This window comes from Nannospalax galili, unplaced genomic scaffold (genome assembly GCF_000622305.1).
Source record: "Nannospalax galili isolate Female #2095 unplaced genomic scaffold, S.galili_v1.0 scaffold891, whole genome shotgun sequence".
NCBI classification, from domain to species: domain Eukaryota; kingdom Metazoa; phylum Chordata; class Mammalia; order Rodentia; family Spalacidae; genus Nannospalax; species Nannospalax galili.
Window position 1 is genome coordinate 331,921 of NW_008330576.1, and position 13,601 is coordinate 345,521.

General features: G+C 42.7%; 2 protein-coding genes across 2 annotated transcripts in view; one reads left to right on the forward strand and one right to left on the reverse strand.

Annotated features, from left to right (window-relative positions):
- The window catches only part of LOC103746870 (serine/threonine-protein phosphatase 6 catalytic subunit-like), a 6,160-nt gene extending 4,652 nt beyond the window's left edge, over positions 1-1,508 (reverse strand). The window contains 1 exon segment of the mRNA XM_008849152.3: positions 842-1,508. Coding sequence (XP_008847374.1) covers positions 842-1,442 — 601 coding nt within the window. The 5' untranslated portion in view covers positions 1,443-1,508.
- Positions 1,509-9,687: 8,179 nt separating this feature from the next.
- Trim69 (tripartite motif containing 69) overlaps positions 9,688-13,601 on the forward strand; it is a 28,680-nt gene continuing 24,766 nt past the window's right edge. Inside the window, exon 1 of the mRNA XM_008849159.1 lies at positions 9,688-9,875. Within this exon, the coding sequence (XP_008847381.1) occupies positions 9,870-9,875 (6 nt within the window). The 5' untranslated portion in view covers positions 9,688-9,869. The remainder of the gene's footprint in view (positions 9,876-13,601) is intronic.

Consider the following 13,601-nt stretch of genomic DNA (forward strand, 5'->3'; position numbering starts at 1 on the left):
TTTTTCCCATGACTCCTTGTTAACGTAGCCCTCCTCTACAAACCAAGGAGCCACTTCCCTGACTGCCTCAAGGAATGTTTCCACTGTGGAGTCCTTTAATTTTATTCCACAGGTTTTCAGCAACTGAATCAGAGCCTTTTGTACCTTAGGCTTAGCTTGTAAGTTTCCCATGTTTTTCCTTATGTGAATATATGCTTCGTCCTGTCTCTTTTTTTTCCCCCCCAGGAGCTTCTCCGTCCCTATAAACCGGGCACTTTAAATTGCTAACAAACCTTACCTTTCGTTTTTCTTTTACTTAACGTATTACAGTCACACTTTGCACTCTGAACAACAGGAAGGGACCACGAGCAAAAACAGCAACAAAAAGAAAACAATGGTGGTGGCAAGGAAAAACACTAAAACAAAAAAACTATCCATGAAGGAAGAAGCTAAAGTGAAAGCAAAAGCAAAAGCGAAAGTGAAAAGAAAGCAAAAGCGAAAGTAAAAGAGAGAATGAGAGGATCCCGAATGGGCCACCAACTGGGGCTTCCCCGGGCTCTGTCCAGCAGAGCCCAGTAAAAACGACCACCAACGGCAGGTTCAAACTTCTTCTCTTTTCTTTTTTTTTTAATTGCCCGGTTCCATCCCCTTTTATCTCCTTCTCCCTCCAATCACACCACATTCCGTAGGATACACAAGCCAGATCGCTAGACAGGATTGGTCGGGACACTCTGTCCCCGAGCCCTTGTGCCAGCAGCCACGTTTTCCTTCACTGCTGCTCATGCGCCATTAACTCATCATGGGGCTTGGCAGGGTGCCCGGGGCACCATCTTGGGCACTCCCGCATGGGCCCACTCTCCACATTCAGGATTTGACCACACCAGGTCACAGAAAGCTCCTTTGTGAGGAATTTCCTGATTCCGCTCAATGGTTCGAATTTGATCCAGTGTTTTGATATCAGGAGATAAGCCGCCATGAACACACAAAATCTGCTCATCTATTAAAGCTGCTACTGTGAGCATATCAAAAATTTTGGTACAATATCTCCAGGCATTAGCATTTCCATATTTGGTTTGGCACTCATCATAAAATCCATACACCTGTGTTATCTGTCTACTCTCATGATTTCCTCTTAAAAGTGTAATATGATCGGGCCATTTAGCCTTTAGTGCAAGAAGGTAAGTGAAGGTCTCCACACTATAGTAACCTCTGTCTACAAAATCACCCATAAATATGTAGTTTGTGTCAGGAACCTGACCTCCAGTTCTGAATAATTCACAAAGACCATAAAACTGTCCATGTATGTCCCCACACACTGTTACTGGTGTTGATACTGGCTGAACATTTGACTCTTCCAAGAGAAGATCACAGACATAGTCACACAGCCGCTTCAGGTCGTTCTCGGGAAGGTACTTGCACAGCTGCACTATCTCCACATACTTGTCCAGATCCAGCAGAGCCATTTTAGGAATCACAAGCCGCGACAGTGGCGGTGGCGGCAGCGGAGGCGACGGCTGGAGTAGCGGAGGCAGCGGTCGGGTTTTGTTTTTTAATCCATTAATCTAGTCTGTGTCTTTTGACTGGGGAGTTCAGTCCATTAATATTTAAAGTTATTAGTGAAAGATGAGTATTGAATTCTGTCATTTTTATTTCTGTTGACATTCTTGATATAGTGTACTTTTCCACAGTTATACCTTCATTGAATTTCTTTCTGCAATGACTCGGTATAGTCGTTCCTTTCTTCAGCTCTTCATATTGCTTCCAGAACTCTCTGAAGGGCTGGTTTTATGGACATGAATTCCTTCAGCTTATTTATATCATGGAAGATTATTCTTTCCCCTTTGACTATAATAGACATTTTGGCTGGGCATAGTAATCTGGGTTGGCATCTGTGGTCATTTAAAACTGGGAATGCTTTGATCCAGGCTCTTCTGGCTTTCATAGTTTCCACTGAAAACTCAGCTGTAATCCTAATGGGTTTTCCTTTATATGTGACTCATTGTTTCTCTTTTGCAGCTTTCAGTATTGTCTCTTTGTTTTGTACATTTAGTGTTTTTACTATGATGTGCTCTGGAGAGTCTTTGCTTCTTGTATTTGTATAGCATGTCTTTCTTTAATTTGGGAAATTTTCTTCCACGATTCTGTTGAAGATCTGGTCCATGCCATTGTTGCAGATCTGGTCCATGCCATTATCTTGGGATTCTTCTCCTTCCTGTATACCTATGATTCGTAAGTTTGTTCTTTTTATGGTGTCACACAGTTCCCTGCATATTCCATTCTTGCTGTTTTTTAAATTTTTCCTAATCTTTGCTTGAGTGATCTAGTTCATCCACTTTATCTTCCAGTCTTGATACTCTGTTTTCCATTTCATTCATCCTATTGGTGAGGCTTTCTCCTGTTGTTTTTAATTGGCTTATTGAGTGTTTCACTTCCTTCTTCATTTCAGCCTGAGTAATCTTCAATATTTCTCTTTTCTGAATTCATTTGGAAGTTTATCTCTATCTTTCTTCAGTTCTTTGATTTCTTTGTGTGTTCTTTAAATTCACTGAATCCTTTTTATCATGTTTTTAATTGTACTTTTGAATTCCATGGCCTGCATTATCTCTGGGAGATTCTCATTGTACTCCTCTAGAGGATTATTGGTATTTGGTGGGGATATGTTACTTTGGTTTTTCATGTTATTATTTTTTCTCTGTGATTTTGGCATGTGAATTTCTTTTGTAGTTTCTGTCTCTTGTGTGATACTTGGGACTTCAAGTTTAGTTCTGCTTCTTTTATTGAACTTTATGTGTCTTTGTGGTTTACTTTTTGGAGAGCTGGAATGCTGGTTCCTCTAAGCTTCCAGTTCTCTCTTTTGATTTTATATTGGAGTGGCCAGATTGCTTTTGTCTTCAGGAGTTCCCACAGAGGCCCAAGTCAGATATGGATCAGATGCTCTCAGGCTCTCTCCTAAGGTCTGGATCCCTCCAGGAAGATTTTGGCCTCAGGAATTTCGGGGTCGGACTGGCTTGGGAGCCTGGCCCAGGATAGTTGCTGGTCTAGGGAAGCTGGAGGCCCTGCCACCCAGAGATACAAAGGAAGATGGGGGCGGGAAGCAGCCCCAAGGGCTCCTGTGGACTACACTGAGGAGCTGGGTTGTTCTGGATTGAAAGGATCAGGAAGAGGAAAGGTCAGCCCCTGTGTCCAGGAAAGACTCTGGCCGGTCGTGCAGGCCCAGGGAAGTAGAGGGAGGTGAGTGCGGGGCCAGGCCTAGAGTGCTCCTGGGGACCCAAGAAGGAACTGAGTTGTTCTGGATGCAAAGGATCAGGAAGCAGTGGTGGTTCCCCAAGGAACCCCTTGTCTGGGGCACCAAGACAAGGAATGGGACAGTACCCAGGCTAGGAGGAGAGACAGGTGGGGGAGCTGGGAGGGTGAATGAGGCTGGGGGAGTCAAGGCACAGAGGGCACGATGGACTTATCTCAGAGAGGCCTTCGGGTTGGAGAGAGGCCTGTGTGGTCTGTTTGTTTTTATTTTTGAGACAGTGTTTCATGTAGCCAAGGCTGGGCATGAATCACTGATCCTCCTATCTGTGCAACATTCCCCTGCCCCCAACCCCATCTTGGGAGTACAGGTACATACTATCTTGTGCATCTCCGTCTTTACTTTTCAAGACTATAGTGCTTCTTGAGTTCCTCACAGCAGTCTCTAGACCACTGTGTAGATCAGGCTAGCCTCAAACCCAGATCTAGCAATTCATATATTTTACATCTTAAAAATCATATTTGTTTGTGTGTGTTTATGCAGGTGCCTATGGAGGCCATAAGGGGGCATTGGATCCCTTGAAACTGGAGTTATAGTCATTTGTGAGCTGCCTGATGTGGATTTGCTAGGATCCAAATTCCCATCCTTTGATAGAGCAGTAAGCATGCTCAACTGCTGAGCCACTCTTCAGTACTTTATTTTTTATTTATTATGGGGGGAGGGAGGTTTGAGATAGGGTCTCCCTGTAGCCCCTCCTGGCCTGGAACTCATTATATAGACGGAGGCTGGCCTCCTTCTTACAGAGATACACCTGCCTCTGCCTCCTGAGTGCTGGGATTAAAAGTGTGTGCCACCACACATGGCTTCTCCCAGCTCATGTTTGTTTGTTTATTTATTTATTTATTATTTATTTAATATGTATATTTTGGCTACATGTGTGTAGGTGCACTACTTGCATGCAGTGCCCACAGAGGCCAGAAGAAGATGTCAGGTCCTTTAGGAAGGTTGTTAAGTCATCATGTGGGTTCTGGGTATTGAACCTGGGTCCTCTGTAAGAGTCTGCTAAGCCATTTCTCCAGTCCCTTTATTTTTAATTTTTAAATTACATTTATTTGTGTGTGTGTGTGTGTGTGTGTGTGTGTGTTTGCACAGCGCGCGCGCACCTTCCTGGGCACGGCTGTGGAGGTCAGAGACAACTTTCAGAGTCAGTTCTCTCCTTCTACCATGTGGGTCCTAGGGACCAAACTCAGGTTGTCAGGCTTGGCAGCAAGCACCTTAATCCCATGAGCCATCTTGCTAGTCCTATTTTAGCAACTGAAAAAAAAAAATGCTATCTGGACTATTTTGTTGGCGTTTAAATAGGTTGTATTTCTCTTCATGGGAATGCCTCTTGGTGTTTACTTCTCTCACTACCACTAGGACATAGAATAGTGATACACACAGTTTCAAGTGTAATGGTTTCTAAACTTTGTTTAAATACATAACGAAAAGTTTTGATGGGCCAGGCATAGTGGTGCATGCCTTTAGTCCCAGCACTCAGGAGGCAGAGGCAGACGGATCTCTGAGTTCAAGGCCAGCCCAGACTACATAGAGAGTTCCAGGACAGCTGGGGCTACAGGGAGACCCTGTCTCAAAAAGACCAAAAACAAAAAAGGTTTGAATATACATTTTCCCTATTAAACAGTAGCTATTGGGCTGGGGAGATGGCTCAAACGGTAAGGATTTTGCTGTCAAGTCTGAAAACCTGAGTTTGATCCCTTGTATCCACATGGTGAAGAGAACTGACTCCTCCAGCTTGTCCTCCCACCTTCACATGCACAATGTGGCACACAGCTCTCCCTTCCACAAATAAGTAAATATAAGAAAAAAAGAAAGACCAAATAGCTATGTTCTAGGAATAGTACTGAGGAATGACACACACCACTTGCAATCAAAGTAAACACTTGGGCAAGACTAGGAACTCAAGAGGATAGAAGAACGAAAGTTGAAGGGAGGGGCTGGTGATGTGGCTCAGTAGGTAAAGGTCTTTGCCTCAAGCCTGATGACCCAAGTTTGATTCTTGTAACCCACATGAAGGAGAGAACCAACTTCTGCAGGTTTGTCCTCTGACCTCCACCTCTCCCACCAACATATAAATAAAATGGATTTTTAAAAAGTCAAAGGGAGCCACAAAGTACGTTAATGTGAGCAATTTGCCCTGACTGCTGTGTATGGCTGTATGAAAAGGTGAGAATTAAAGATACAAAAGTAGATTATGGACAAATTATGAGTAGTGTATGTGGGATAGAGCATAGATCTTATTCTATAGATGCTGTGGAGCCACAACAGGCTCTGAGGAGGACCTCTAGAGGAAGATTAAGGATTCAGCATGATTTCCACAAAGGCTAAAGATAGTTGGAAAGTTTGGGGTGGTAGAGGAGGTAGAATTAGATAATGGTGTGGATATTCCTGTCAAAATAGAGCAATTCTATGAAGTTTATTAGAAAGATCAACATTTTTCTGAGGAATTTGGTTCTCACTGGTGCAATACTGCCCTTGGCTTGGTTTGGGCATGGTTGCAATAGTTTTTGAGTTTTGGGAGATGATTTTGGCCTGCAGTGCCAACAACTGTATCCCCAGAGTGTTCCAGGAACAGCTGTGGCAGTCAACATTTAGCTTTGGGTACTTTTGGGGGAAAGTGGAAGCTCATTTGGCCAGACTGAAAGTAGACAATCATACTTCCTACTCAGTGCCCCATCTAGCTTTGGCCACACAGCGAATACTCTGGTGAATTACATTCATCTTTTCCTGATGTTCACTGAGGTTACACAGCAGAGAATGAAAATTGAGTGTCTTGAGCTATCACATGACTGGGTTCTCTCTAGTTCAAGAATGTGGTCATGAAAGATAAAGTAAAGGAGTCAGACCCAACCTTAAGGAAAGACTGGATTTTTTTGTAATCCCTGGCCTTCACTGAATTCATTCTTCATGCAAATGTTAAGTGCACCTGCCAGAAAAAAAACTAAAACTACCACTGATAAGCTTTCAGGTTGTTTCCTTAATGGTATCAATTAAATCCTATTAAAATGTGCACAGTGGGACAGTTAAGGAGTGTTAACAGAGTACAGTTTCAATGACATTAGCTTCCTGACATCTCTAAGCCAGTAGTGTCCCTCTGAAAGCAGAGCAGCCACATCCACTCTTCCGGTGCTTCTGACCTGCTGGCTTCTTCCAGCTTTCCCGGCAGCCTGATGGATACTGAGCACCAAGGAACAGCTCAGAGAGGAGCAGGTCTTGGCCTGCAAGCCCTACCCTGGTGGTGCCCTGCAGTTCTGGACTGCTCCAGTACTCTGGCTGGGTTTGACTCTGAAGCTCATGGGCAGGGGTGGGTCCCACTGGGTAGTGGGGTTTGGGAGTGGATTTTTAAATTTTTGTGAATGTGTATATGGTGTGTGTGTATGACCGACACACACACACACACACACACACACACACACACACACACACACACACGTACAGGTCAGAAGACAACCTTGGGTATTGATCCATACTTTCCACCTTGTTTGAACCAGTTTCTCTCTCTCTCTCTCTCTCTCTCTCTCTCTCTCCTTTTCTTTCTTTCTTTTTTTGGAGGCTGGCTGGCCCATAGGCTTCTGGGGGCTTTCTTCTCTCCATTTTCCATCTCCGGTAGAAGCACTGGGGTTACAAATGAGCTACTGTACCTGGCTTCTTGTGGGTTCCGGGGATTCAAACTCAAACCCTTATGCTTTCATGGCAAACACTTTCCCCATTGAGCCATCTCCCCAGACTTTTTAAGAGAGAATTTCACTATGTAGCCCTGGCTAGCCTGGAACTCACTATGTAGACCAGGCTATCATCAAATTTAAAGAGATCCACCTGCCTTTGCCTCCCAAATGATTAAAGATGTGTGCCACAATGCCCAGCAGATTCTTTTTTTTTTAAAACAGGTCTTAGGCCAGGCTGGTCTTCAACTCACTGTGATACTCCTGCATCCATCTTCCAAGTGCTTGGGTTATGTGTGAGCCACCATGCTCCGCTTCCCACTGGGTAATTCTAAACAACTGTTCAGAGTTAGGAGCCATACTGCTAATAGGTTTGGATATTTATTAGTACATAGCTTTGTGGGTTTAGTTTTTTTTGAAGACTTTTTGAAATAAGGTCTCACTATATAGGAGACTGGACATGAACTTGTAATTTTCTTGCCTGTCTCTCAAGTGCTTGTCTTACAGTGTATACTACCTTGCCCAGCAGTGTACAGCATTTTATGTCAGCAGTGCATAGTATTTCAAAAGTCAGCCTTGGCCAGGTGTGGTGATGCACTCCTGTTGTCCCAGCACTTGGGAGGCAGAGGCAGGTGGATCTCTGTGAGTTCCAGGCCAGCCTGGTCTACATAGTGAGTTCCAGGCCAGCTGGAGCTACAGGGAGACCCTGTTTCAAAAAAAAGATATATATATATATATATATATATAAATTCAGCCTTGTGTGTTCTTTTCCCTACGTCTTTAATTTCATAGTCTGGTTTCATGGTATGCAGATCAAATTCTGAATTGAGAAAATCTTTAAAATATTTTATTAATTTTTTTGAATTTCATAATCTATTTTCATCCTCTTCACCTCCACTCCCCAACTTCTCTCAGATCCACTCCTCTTTCCATCCCACTCAATTTTGTGTCCTCATTTTTGTAAACGCATCAAGTTCAATTTGTGCTACCCATATACTTAATCCTGGGCGTGTGGCCATCCATTAGATCGTGGTTGACCCACCAGCAGCTATCATTGTCAACAGCTCCTCAGCTAGGGTGGGACATCATGCCTACCTCTTCTGTACATGCTGAGATCTTTGTCTGACTTGAGCTTGGGCAGGTCTTGTGCATGCTCTCACCACCACTGAGTTCATATATGCAACTGCCCTATTGTATCCAGAAAACTATTTTGTTGTAGTCATTGGCCACCTTTGGGTCTTTCCTCCCCTTCTTCCACAATGGTCCCTGAGCTAGGGGAAGGGTGTGATGTACAAATATCATTTCTCAACTGAGCATTCTGCAGTTGAGAAAACTTTTTTGTTGCATTGTCCAGGACTACTTACAGATACTTCTGACACAGCCCTCATGGTGTGGAAAACATTAATCAGGTAGCACTGAGAGGAGACCTTTCCTCCTCTCAGCAGAGAGGAAGCTCCTATGGCTTACATTCCCTTCTGCATAATGATGATGTGTGGCCCCAGGTGTAGCTCTACCAGTATCACTGATTATAGGGAGACCGGAGGAGCTGCTGGCATGGTGTGACAGGCAAAGGCAGCTAGTCACCTATATCCCTTAGGTTCCCTGCTGGGCACAGTGCCTTTACTGAGAAAACCACTCTTCCCTTTCCACAGAAGCAGCAGTTGTTCAATCCTCAAACTGCCAAAATTAAATGTAAGAAAAACAAATAAGCAAACAGAAAAGAGAGTGCATAGGCTGTCACCAGGTACTGCTCACTCACTTAGCCAGCACTCATTAAATTTTGATAGTGTGGTGGGCCTGAGCTCAGTTTGAGAGATATGAAAACAAACAGGCTTAATTAAAGAATAATGCAGCTATCAAAGCTATGATAGAAACATCTGCAAGGTGCTGCTGAAGCAGAAGAGCTAGTTCTAAAGTCTCAGTAACTTTCTTGGGAGAGAGAACAAGCCCCTAGCAGAGGGGCAGCCTGTGCAAAGCCACAGAAGCACAGCACATTTGGGCACTCCAGAACTCTGGTGGGAAAGTTGTGTTAAGGCTAGATAGCCAGGCAGGAGCTGTGCACTCAAGAAAATACATTGAGTTACGAGCATAATGTAGGTCTGAAATCTCTGAGCTAAAACTGCTCAAGGCAGCTATGTGATAAGCATCTCATTCCGCTTCCTTGCGGTCTGGGTTTTGCAGGCCTTTGCTACTTTCTCAGGGCTGTTTGAACAGACAAAAGGAAGGTGAGAGGTGAAACAGGCTCTCAGCTGTCTTGATGTGATGGGGCCTTGATGAGGAGAAATGGTTATTTTTTCAAGTGTTAGACTTATAGCTGATGGCGTTTATTTTCTCTTTTAAAGAGCAGCCTCAGAAGTGGAGATCTAGGAACCTTAAAATTAAATAACCAGGACTGGAAAGATGGCTCAGCAGTTAAGAATACTTGCTGCTCTTCCAGAGGACCTGAGTTCAGTTTCCAGCACCCACATCAAGCGGCCCACAACTCTGTAACTCTGACTCCAGGGAATCTGACATACTCTTCTGCCTCTGCAAGAAACTGCACACACATGGCATACACACATACACATAAATAAAAAATAAAAATTTAAATAATTAGATTATTACCTGAAATTTAAAAGAACCCTCCCCTCCAATAAAAACATGAAACAAAAGGGGTAGGTAGGTCATTCCAATCCAATCAGGGTTTCTTTTTCTCTTAAGTGAATATGATCAAAGCAACTGACAAACTGTCACGGAATCTGCCAGACCTGGCTGTGACCTTGCCTCTTTTCTCCAGCTCCTGAACTTTTCCTCCTCTGCTCATGGGCTCTGAGCTCATCCTTAGTAAACTAACCTGCCCAGGACTCCTGGTCTGCAGTCACCCTGGGTCCACTGAGCTGATCCAAGTGGCTTGTCTCTGCCCCCTGGTAGTCTGATGATCAAGCATCATGGAGGTGAGTTATTCTTAACAATGCCACAGATTTTCCAGGGGCAGGGAGAACTGGGTATGGACTGTACTTTCTATATTCTCTCTAGGCTTTTGGAGTAACAGAATTTAGATCAGAAAGGTGGGTGAGAAAGTAAGGAAATCCAGCAAAACTTTTTGAAAAAATTAAAATAAATGTTACATAAAAGTTAACCTTCTTTATTAACATAATAACTTTATTAGTGTTAGGTGAAAATGATTAATTATAACTTAATTTTTCCATGATATCACAGTCAATATTTTATAACAGATGCAGTTAAACACTTTTATTACATTTATTATTTATTTATTTGTGTGTGTGTGTGTGTGTGTGTGTGTGTGTGTGCGTGTGTGTGTGTCTGTGCCTGCTATGGCACACACATATTTGTAGGCCAGAGGACAACTTGCAGGAGTCTATTCTCTCTTTCCACCAAGAATCAAACTCAGATTGTCAGCCTTGGCAACATGTGCCTTTACCTGCTGAATCATCTCACCTGTCCAGTTAAACATTTTAAATTGAGTTCCTTGTTTTAAGCACCCTTAGAGTTAAAGTAAAGAAGTTATAGTCTTTCAAACGTAGGTATTTTCTTGATTGTCAGAGAGACAAAAGAAAATGTTGATTTACTACAAGATTTAAAGCCCACTAAGCTCATCGAGAAATCTTGACATACTCTTATGCTAAGTTATTGTTATTTCCACCAATTTTCATTTCTTATGATTTTGCTTCTTATAAAGTTTATTATTTTCTGTTTTGTTTTGTTAAGGGAAGTTTTTAAAAAATATTTTATTTATTATTTTTAATTTTATGTGTATGAGTGTATTGCCTGCATGTAAGTACACCTGTGTCGTGCAATGCCCATGGAGGTTAGAAGAGGCTGTCAGATCCCCTGGAACTGGAGTTATAGACAGTTGGTAGCCTCCATGTGGGTGCTGGGATTCAAACCTGGGTCTTCTGCAAGAGCAGCCAGTGCTTTTAACCACAAAGCCACCTCTCCAGCCCAAGGAGGTTATTTTTTTGAGACAGATATCCCTATGTAGCCCAGGCTGGCCTGGAACTCAAGATCTTCCTGCTTCTACCTCCTGAATGCTGGGATTATAGGCCTGTGCCACCACAACCAGACTGAAGTTCAATTTCATCATTTGTGCATTAATTAGTATGACGAGGTTCTAATTTGCTTTACTATAGGAACTTTAGGTTTGTTCATATTCTTCTCTGTCTTTAGCTATCAGAGAAAACTGGGTTATAAATATTTTGTTTATAGTTTCTGTAAGAAATAACAAACACTATTGCCTTTATCTACATTTTTTTAAAGACAAGGTCTCCTTTGTAGCCTCAGCTGGCCTGGAACTTGATATAGGACAAGGCTGTCCTCGATCTCACAAAGATCTGCCTGACTCTGTTTCCCAAGTGCTGGGACTAAAGGCATGCACCATCAAAGTCAGGAAAAAGAGATTCTTTTCCATAATAGTAAAAAACGGTATGATAGTAAGCTTCCCATTATTTTCAATGTTCATGTAGAGGCTGGAAAATAGAGAAACAAATGACTTAAGATCACCTCAATGCCAAGAAGCCCTGAAAAATCATGTTCAGAACCTTTCTTCCCTACACCTGTGAAAAAGGCAGAACTCAGTAAGCAAGAGTGTGCTTTTTCCTATAGGTTGAGCAGCTATAACATATGGCTTGTCTCTAGGTGAGTTGTCGTTCTCTGCTCTTAAGGTCAATTCTCTTATTGTTCCTCCTCCTCTCCTTCCTTCACCTCCCTCCTCTTTAGTCTTCCTCCTCCTCCATCTCCCAAGTGCTGAGAATACAAAGGTGCACTCCACTATGCAAAATGCTTTTGTTTTGTTTTGTTTGCTTGTTTCTGAGACAGGGTCTCACTATGTATCACTGGCTGGCCTGGAACTCACTAGGTAGACCAGGTTAGCCTCAAACTCATAGGCTGGGGTTAAAGGCTTGTGCCACCACACTGTTGAGAGAATGAAGGAAATCCAGAATATTTTTCCTCTTTGTTTTCACAGAATTGTCCACTTACTCCGACATAAAAAAAAAAAAAAATACAAAGTACTCTTCTTGAAATTTTTTTTTTTGTTTTTTTGAGACAGGGTCTCCCTGTAGTCCCAGCTGACTTGAACTCACTATGCAGACCAGAGTGGCCTTGAACTCACAGAGATCTGCCTACCTCTGCCTCCCGAGTGCTGGGACTAAAAGCATGCACCACCACACCCAGCTTCTTCTTGAAATTTTTGGTTAATTAAATTAAATAATTATTAATATGTAAATGATTGTAAATTTAAAATTTTCAGTTTCTAATAGAACCATGAGAAATGTGACCAGATTATGAAATTTCAATATGTAGAGAATTCTGAATTCTGGATCCCTTAAAGAAAGGAATTTTTTTGAGATGGGGTCTTATTATATAGTCCAGACTGGCCTCTAATCTGTGATCCCCTACATCAAGTTTGAAATTGATTTTAGTAGGCTACTAGAGTGACATAAGATTTTGGAAGCAGAAAAATGTTGGTAATCATCATCATTAGCGAGACTTGTAACTGCATAGATGGCAGGGGAGAGAAAAGAGAACATTTAAAGATAACTCAGATTTCAAAACTGGGACACTGGTAGTACAATGAACAGGAACAGGGAAGTCCAGAGAAGGAACTAGAATGGACTGAGGGTGATACAGCAGTTCCAAGGAATTAAGGAGGCTGAGGTTGAGGTTGAGTATCACTTAAGCCCTGAGACTCTGGTTAGGGGTGGGGGAAAAGGAGAGGGAGAGAGAAAAATGCTTTATTTGGGAAAAAATATGATTTCTGTTTCAGTAATGTTGACTTTCATCTTGTTCTCTCCCCCCCATGTGTGTGTGTGTGTCTGTGTGTGTGTGTGTGTGTGTGTGTGTGTGTTGTTTTGCTTTGATACAGGGTTTCTGTAGCCCAGGCTGGCCTGGAACTCAAGGCAACATTCCTGGCTCAGTATCCCAAGTACCAGGATTACCACAGACCAGCCAGCATGCTCAGTTTAATTTTGGTTCTCAAGGACACAGTCATAGGCTCAGATTTGGGATTTGCCTATGTAGAGGCTGTATATGAAATCATGAGAGGATCATTCGTTTGGTAAGAAGAGAGTACAGAGCTAGAAGAAAACTGGAAGATACTTAGATTAAGAAGAGGAAGAGAAACTAGCCAAGACAAGGTAGTGGTCACAAGCGCTAGGAAGAACTAGGGCCATAGTGTATCTTAAGGGCCAAAGCACAGATTAAATAAGTTTGGGAGGATGAAGATCAAGAATGCCATTAAATGTGTAGCAAATTCTACTCCACCACTGCAAGAGAACATTCTGCAGTATGCTGGGGTGGTAAGTCCATTAAAGAGCAGAAATTCCAGCAGGCCACCTTAACCTTGTCAGGATAAATTCTCATTCCTTCATCTCACTTGCTGAGCCCTTACTACAACAAGGTATCATGTTAGGCATGAGAATCCACAAAGAGCTGGGCATGGTGGCACATGGTTTTAATCCCAGCACTCTGTGAGATCAAGGCCAGACTGGTCTACATAGTGAGTTCTAGGCAAGCTGCGGTTAATAGGGAGATCCTGTCTCAAAATAATGAAGGAATCCAGGAAGAATGAAAGGATGGGTGTTTAATGTAACACAGCCACTTTCCACATTTGTGTTTATGCACATGAGTATGTGTATGTGCATGTGTGTGTGGGGTACCCA